An 8,532-nucleotide genomic window follows, 5' to 3' on the forward strand; every position below is an offset into this window, starting at 1 on the left:
TGTGCTCAGCATTATTCCCTGGACATTCACCAGGCTGTTGTGTGTATCACCAGTCACTTTCTTTTTATTACTGAGCAGTGTTCTGTGGTGTGGGTGAACCACAGCTTGTTTAATCAGTTACCCTTGAAGGACATCTGGGTTGTTTCCAGTTTGGGGCTATGACAAATGAAGCCACTATGAACACTGTGTACAACATTTTATGTGACTGTAACTTTCGTTCTCCAGGATAAATGTCTAAGGGTGCAATTGTTGGGCTGTATGGTAATTGTGTGTTTAGTCTCGTTAATAAACTGCCAAACTGTTTTCCAGGGCGGCTGTGCCATTTTATAGTCCCACCAGCAATGTGTGACTGATCCAGTTTTTCCACATCAGCACTTGGTGTGGTCACTATATTTTATTTTAGCCATTCTGATAGACAGGAAACCTAGAAGGAACAGGGCGACTCTATCTCGATGGAACCAGAAGTCCAACAGAAAATTTTACTGATTTGATCAGAAAAGGAATAGGTATCTAATAAAAATCAAATTTTCTATTCCTATTGAGTAGATAGGTGAGTTATAATGCTAAAACCAAAAAAAAAAAAAGAACTCTCTCAGTCACATTTCAATATAGTATAAAGTTAAGAGATTAGATATTATAACTCAAGTTTTACAGAAGAGGAAACAGGCTCAAAAGTTAAATGACTTCATTAAATACCTATTTATATAACACCTCTGATATAGTAAACCTTGAGGAAACAAAAAAAAAAAAAGAAAGAAAACTCCTGCCCTCAAGGAATGCATGATCTGAAAGGCAACACTAGTTGATCATGAAAAGAAAAATTAAATACTGTATTAGAGATATGTCACAGTATAATGATGATGGCACCAAAAAGGTGGATGCTCCACTTTATGTTGATCACGAAAGGAAGATTCACTGACAAAACGATGTCTGGAAAATCAACATTTAAAAAGGCACAAAAACATGAAATAATAGTAAACACTTACTGAACACTTACTTTGTTCCATGAACATCTAGAATTACTAAAGTTGTCTAGCCTTCAAAATAAAAAATTAAATATAAACTATTCACAATAACCTAAGAACTCATATTGATTTAAAGAGCTAATAAAACTAAGCTGTGTACTTACTTGCCAAAGACATTATCAATCTTTTTCATTATTATGCATCTGGACAAGTAAATCAAAAAAGAAAAAGTAGAATGCTACAGACTGAATGTTTGTGTTCCCCTAAAACTCACATATTGAAGCCAAATCCCAGTGTTATGGTATTAAGAGGTGTGGCCTTTAGGGGGTAATTAGATCATGAGGGTGGAGCCCTCATGAATGGAATTAGTGCCCTACAAAAGAAGCCCCAGAGAGATCCCCAGCCTCTTCTACCCTATGAGGATGCAGCAGGGAGGTGCTATGAACCAGGAAGCGAGTCCTCGCCAGACACTAAATCAATGTCCTGACTTTCCGCCTCCAGAACTGTGAGAAATAAATTTCTTTTGTTTATAAGCCACCCAGTCTACCGTATTTTTCTTATATACAATAGCAGCCTGAATGGACTAAGACAGGAAGTTATCACTATTTTCAGATTATATAATGAATTCATAAACCTATAAATTATAGGCACCTAACTGTATAATTTATATAGTTAACCTCTACCAGGAATTTATTACTCAGTAATTCATTTTATTTGCTAAAAAGGGGTTGCCCTTGAAATCAAGGCTCATTCCAACGAAATTCCAGGAACAACATCAGCCAGACTATGAGAATAGTTACCATGTATTTATAAACATTTCTGGGTGACCAATGTGTGCTAGGCACTATGCTAGGACTTGGTGTTATAGGCTGAATTGTGTCCCCCCAAAACTCATTCATATGTTAAAATTCTAACCCCCAGCATCTAAGAATGTGAACTTATTTGAAGACAGGGTCTAAAGTGATATTATTAGTGTGGGCCCTAATCTAATATGACACCTGTCCTTGCAAAAAGGAGAAATTTGAACACAGAACCATACATGCAGAGAGCGAAAACACAGTAAAGAGACACTTGGAGAAGACAGCCACCTACAAGTCAAGGAAAGAAGCCTGGAGCACATCCTAGAAGGAAGCAACCCTGCCAATACCTTCACTTTAGACTTCTAGCCTCCACAACTGCAAGATAAGAAGTTTTTGTTGTTAAAAACACCCAGTTTGGGGCTTCCCTGGTGGCGCAGTGGTTCAGAGTCCGCCTGCCGATGCAGGGGGCACGGGTTTGTTCCCCAGTCCGGGAAGATCCCACATGCCGCGGAGCAGCTGGGCCCGTGAGCCATGGCCGCTGAGCCTGTGCATCCAGAGCCTGTGCTCCGCAACGGGAGACGCCAAAACAGTGAGAGGCCCGCGTACTGCAAAAAAAAAACCCAAAAAACAAGCAAACGAAAAAAACCACCCAGTTTGTAGCATTTTATTATGGCAACCCTAGCCATATCCTAGCCCTAGCCACCTAGGATATAAAGATGAGCAATAGAGGAGGGTCTGCCCTGAAAAAAATCTATGGTCCAAAAGGGAGAAAAGCACATCAAGAAATAATAATTTAAAAATTTACTAATGCGGGACTTCCCTGGTGGTTCAGTGGTAAAAAATCTGCCTTCCAATGCAGGGGATGCAGGTTTGATCCCTGACTGGGGAACTAAGATTCCCACATGCCGTGGGGCAACTAAACCCACGTGCCACAACCACTGAGCTCGCGGACCTCAATGAGAAAGCCTGCGTGCCGCAAACTACAGAGCCCACACGCCACACTGCAGAGAAGCCCACGTGCCACAACTAAGACCTGATGCAGCCAAAAAAGATATAATAATAAAAAAATAAAGAATGTTTTTAAGAAATGGGAAGACCTGACTAGACATTTTTTAAATAATAATAATAAATACATACATAAAAATTTACTAATGCTTCTCAAGGAGATTTCTGACTCCATAACGAACAAATATTTTGAGAACATATTTTGCAGGGTATTTCAAGAAAAAAAATAAACACTATCTTCTTTTTATTACATAGTTTCATTTTGCTTGGTAAATACACTTTTTTAAAGTTTTGCCTTTTAAAGAAAATCACTAACTACAAAGGTTCCAGCCTCTTTTCATTTCAAGTTTTTACCTTCTTCCACGTCCCTCAAACCTTCTGGCGAGATCCTTTGCCAACATTCATTTGCTCACTTCTCTCATCCCTTCCCTTCTCCTCCATTTCCTCCCCCTTCCTTCTCTGGTTCTCAGTGCCTTACAGGTAAGGAAATAGAGATGTGGAAACAAGGAAATGGAGTCTCCCCCTTTTTTGCACACTTTGCAAAAGTATGTTCCCCCACTTCTGCTTCCCAGCTCTCATATAAACATTACTTCCACATCCTAGAAGTTTTGTTAATAGCCTGTCTTAAACTAATATGTTAGAAGTTACTGTTTTTAAAATGAACCAGTTCTAGGAAATGCCTCGAGTCCCCTTTTCTATCAATTTCTATTTGTAAGCTTCTGTTAAGTTATAAACAATACTTTCTGTTCTTAACAACCTGCTTATGCTGTAAATAAATTAATTATACATGGATACAAGCTCTTTCAGCCCATGAGAATCTACTGATCATTCCACAGAATAGAAAGCACAGCAGAGTAGGTTTTAGGTTGAATACATTGGCATGGGAAATCATCTCAAAAGATCCTTTTGAAATTAAATACAAGGTAGCAGCTCATTTAATATTTCTCTCTCCCCAAGCTAAATTTGACTACACCAATTTTAAGTCTCCAAAAAAAGATAGAAGCCACATCTGTAAAAGAAAATAGTTAGTTGACCTTTGAATAACACAGGTTTGAACTGCGCAGATCCACTTACACACAGATTTTTTTCGATAAATATGCACTACGGTACGGCACGACCCACAGTAGGTTGGATCCGCTGATGCAGAACTGCGGACAAGGAAAGCTGACTGTAAAGTTAGTTACAGGCGTATTTCTGAGTGTGTGGAGGGTCAGCGTCCCAGGCCCCCATGTCAGTCATTCAAGGATCAACTATACTATTCTCTCCATACATTATGACAGTTTAGAAATCAGAATTAAATTGATCTTTGAATATCACAACATTCAGCACTAATAATATTAAAAATTAAATTCTGTAGCGCCATCAGAAGACTATGGTATTTTATAATACAGCATTTTATGAATCAAAAAAATTAGGGGAATTTTATTCTTCAATTGCATAAAAAGAACCCCCTTAAGTGTTAGTGAAGTAATAATACAGCTTAAAGCGTTTAGTCTCTTATTCACAGAAAGCCTCCCCACTCCGCAGGACTCCGAGCAGGCTCTCCCACTCTGCCATCAAACATAGCAGCAACTGGTGCCATTAAGCACCTACTAAGTGTAAACCTTTGAACTAGGCGTTTTGATCATTACTTTTTTTAAACTCACAATAACGCAATGAGATACACAATTCTTAGGCCTATTTTCCAGATGCAGAAACTGAGGCTCAGCATGTTTAGCTTGCTATCTCAAGACCCCACACTCAAGATACAGTCAGGCCACTTCAGGGTCAGATGAGATCCCTGAAGTCTCAAGCCCTCATCCTTCCTGCCCAGAGGGTAACTGAGTGTAGCAGCAGAACCAGTGGCCTCCCTGATATCCACTCCCTCTTCTTCCTTACTAACAAAATCCCAATTTTCTTTGAGCAGCAACATACATGTTTAAAAATCCTTAATTTCACTGATGTCCCTTTAGTGGAGGTGACCCTATGTAAGAGGCTCTGGCCAAGGCAGAGGTCCTAGGGAGAGTACTCCTTCTCAGAGGAAAAGTTCATTTGGAGAAAATCCTCCAAGCCTATACTTTTCCTGAGAATTGAGCCTGGAGAATTCAGCCTCTACCTCACGACTGCAAAAACAAACCCTACACTAAGGCAGCAGAACTCAAAATGAGTCTGGCCCCCTGTCCTTCTTGTTGCAGGGGATAAATTCAACCCATCTCTTCAAACACTCCAATACAACTTCCTACTATCTGTAACTGAAAGCCTTCCCTAACTAATTTGCCAAGTAAGAATTTCATTGACTAAGTAGTATAGTCCTTATATCATAGATCATAACTTTATTTCCCAAATCAGATTCTTTTTAAAACTCTGGAGCTATGAACCTGAGCTTGCCTACTGGGCTCTGTTGATAACAGTGAACCCAGGAAAGAGACAAAAAATTTTAATAATTACCTACATGACACAGAAAAAATGGGGTGGATGGTGACAAAGATGAGAGATTTTTTCAAAAAAATACCTTTTTACATTGTTTGGGTGTTTTCTTAACCATGAATATATAGTCTACCCAAACTATGTAAACATCTTTTTAAAAGAAAGCAAATAAATCAAAGGAGGATACATTAGCCTTATACCTTTTCTGCCAAGAAATCAACAAAATATTACCTGTCTTGGGTCCAGAGGATAATTCAAGGTGTTTTTCTGTAGTAGTCTTCTTTTCAGCTGTTAATGACTGCAGACAGATAATGATAACAATAATGATAATTAGTGATGATGTAGCAGTTTATGTGACAAGGGCTAAAAACCAACAATATTACATAAAATATTCAAGAACTTACACTACACCCCTTTAACATATTCCTCTGTTTTCCTTTATTTACCAACAAGTAGTCCCAAAGCAAATACTTACAGTGCATTTTTGTATTTTTCCAGAATCTAAACAGAGAGCTATCTAACCTTGAGCTGTCTAACCTTTAGTGGTGAGTACTCCTTCTTATGCTGAGTACTTCAAAGTTACCACATACACCAAAATTAACCAGAGTATCTCGCTGCCATTAGATTCTAAATATGTAAGCATTTCATAAATACTTCTTTTAAAGAGCAGGATGCTCAACAGTTTCATCTTCTGAGAACATTTTCAGTATGTATCCTTCACTTACAAAGAAGTACAAAGGTTCTGCATGACAGAAAGAGGTGAATACTGCTATGCCACAATTTTTAAGGAATTCAAGGATGAGGAGAAAAAAGTGACACACCAATTACAGTGTTCTGAAAGAAAATAAGGAAGGGAATTCCGAAGAAATATAATTACAGTGGCCTGAACTCTCAGGAATCTCAGATTTGCCCTTCAGCATTTCAGGGAAAAAAATATTATGACTTTACCAGAGTCTCAGGAGTCTCCTGAAATCCTTCTCCACACCTGAGCCATGCTTCAGAGAGGGAAGCTTCTGCCCCCACGGTCCTGAGACCTGCTCGTCTGCACTGCAGTGGACTCTCTCCTGGAAAGGGTGGGTATTCTACATCCCAATTTCTTTTTCTCTGTAGAAATGGTTTTCAAAGAAAAAAAACCAGTGAAATCAACTTCACTAAATATACAGTAACACGGTGGAAGCCCAGAAATGGCATCGGTGGCAGCATAGTTATTTTAAGTATAATTTCCATTTTATTGTCTTTTCAAAGAACAGTATTTCTTCAGTCTTTAAGGACTTAGCTCCTTACATGGGCTTTGGTGGAGGCTGTGGGGCAGCACCCCCAGATCTAAAACAAGGTGACGATGTTTAGTCCTTCCAGGCTTTCTGAGAATGATTTCTGACTACCTTGCAGTGAATGGCATAACTCGTGCAGTTATGTACTTTCACATACAGTCTGGGAAGCACACACATCGAAAACACTGGCTTCAGAAATGTCCCTGAAAGCTTCGGCCTCTACTATGTTCCAAATGACGAATTTCTTAACAGCCTTGTCCTTGGGCACACGTCGCGAACAGTTGTGCAGCGAACAGGCTGCACATGTCTGTGGCCCTTTTAGGCATGACCATTGTTCCTTCTTTTCTTGGTCATCCTGGAAGTGAGAAGGCGAGAGAGGACTGGCAGAGTTTTTAAACGTCTCTGAACCGCCACAGAAAGAGAGAGTCACGAAATAGCAAAACCACAAGCACGTGGACAACACAACTAGACAACAAACTCCAAAATACAAGCGTGTGAGGACAAACAATGAGCACTCGAAAGTTCTGCATGGTATCATATCTTAGAGGAAAGAAGCTGAGAGAAGCAAGGGAGCAAAGGAGGACTGAGCACAGACATCTGGTGTTCACCAGGAAGGGGAGCAGGCAGCCTGAGAATGCACCAGAAATAGAAAGGGCAAGGGATCCACCCTAGAAGACCCAAAGGAGCCAAGGAGTTTATATCCAGGAACAGTGACAACACTGACTTCTTTCCTCAAGCTGTTTTGTTTTGTTTTTTTAAATGTCTATGACAGACAGATACTCACTTTGTAAGGTATTAAATTTGCAATTTAAGGAAAATTTTATATTTGCATTGGGAATCAAATTAAGGTCAACTACTATGAGCTGACCACCTAATCAGAAATAAAATCCCTCATCCAGTGCCATTGTAGTTTAAAAAAATAAATTAAGATTAAAATATACCATTAAAACTTTCTTAACTAGGAAGAAGGGAACAAATTCATAAAAATAAATTCAGCCATAACATAGATGGTATTTTAATACTTAACAGGTCTAAGCATGTTCCTTCTCATGCAGAAATTCCTATGGTGGGGCAGGACTGCAGGAGGAAGAGGCATCTATCCTCAAGAAGGTGCTACCCTCCACAGACACCTGTCAGGATTCAGTTACCTGACAGCTCTGAGAAAGCTCACTTAGTTATCTAGGACAGTAAAGAAACTGGAAAATATCATTTGGCCTACTCAGAGTCCACACACACACACACACACACACACACACACATATATATTTTTAACTCCAGAATACCTCTTTAATACATTAAATCAGCCCAGGTCAGCTCTTTAACCAAGTGGGTGATACCAGGGATGGGACAGGGAAGGACAAAATGAGCCTGAAATATCTTGAGCCAGAGAGTGAGAAAGTGCCCAAGGAATAATGAGAACATGTAAAAAGGACACATGAGCCTGAATGAAGGGGCTCTCACTGGCCAAATGTGGGACATTCCAGGATCAAATAAATAATGACAGTAAAGGATTATAACCTACTGAATAAAACAAGACTGTAAGTCTACATTGATATAAACAAATAAATAAATGACGGACTTACAAAATTATCAATGAATGCTAAAACTAGTGGGTAAAAGTTTGAGGATGAAGATGATATATACATGATCACAAAATGACTCCCCTCAAATTACTTATTAATTCCAAAGGGAAAAACAGTAACTTTACAGTGGAGAAACCTGTCAGACACCATCTTAATCAAGTCATGAATGTTGATGTAAACCAGCATCAAATACTTCTTAATATGAGGCAACAACCAGAATACAGGACAACCTCCACAGTATTACTACCAAAAATGCATACCCTAAATCTAAACAGAGAAAATATCAGACAAGCCCACAATAACTGGCCTATACACCTCAACAATGGCAAGGTCAAGAAACACAAAGAAAGTCTGAGGAACTATCCCAGATTAATGCAGGGCTAAAGAGGCATGAAAAGAAAATGAACATATGATCCTGGACTGGATCTTGGACCAGGGAAAACAGATCATTATTAGGCAACTGATAAAATTTGAGCATATACGACTGATCAGATAACAGTAT

General features: G+C 39.1%; 1 protein-coding gene and 1 pseudogene across 8 annotated transcripts in view; both read right to left on the reverse strand.

Moving 5' to 3' along the window:
- The window catches only part of SPIDR (scaffold protein involved in DNA repair), a 393,663-nt gene that overhangs the window by 347,071 nt on the left and 38,060 nt on the right, over positions 1-8,532 (reverse strand). For all 8 annotated transcript variants that reach the window (XR_016388576.1, XR_016388575.1, XR_016388574.1 and 5 more), the window contains exons 2-3: positions 6,125-6,280; positions 5,408-5,474 (exon numbers count right to left, since the gene is read on the reverse strand). Coding sequence is in view for 4 of the 8 variants with exons in the window: in XM_022556901.3 (XP_022412609.1) it covers positions 5,408-5,474; positions 6,125-6,280 (223 nt within the window). In the remaining 4 variants the exon portion in view is untranslated. The remainder of the gene's footprint in view (positions 1-5,407; positions 5,475-6,124; positions 6,281-8,532) is intronic.
- LOC111165870 (small ribosomal subunit protein eS26 pseudogene) lies at positions 6,287-8,519 on the reverse strand (annotated as a pseudogene).

Source organism: Delphinapterus leucas, chromosome 17, assembly GCF_059928025.1.
Source record: "Delphinapterus leucas isolate spDelLeu-1000000601 "Yukka" chromosome 17, BTC_Dleu_Yukka2, whole genome shotgun sequence".
In the NCBI taxonomy this organism is placed as follows: domain Eukaryota; kingdom Metazoa; phylum Chordata; class Mammalia; order Artiodactyla; family Monodontidae; genus Delphinapterus; species Delphinapterus leucas.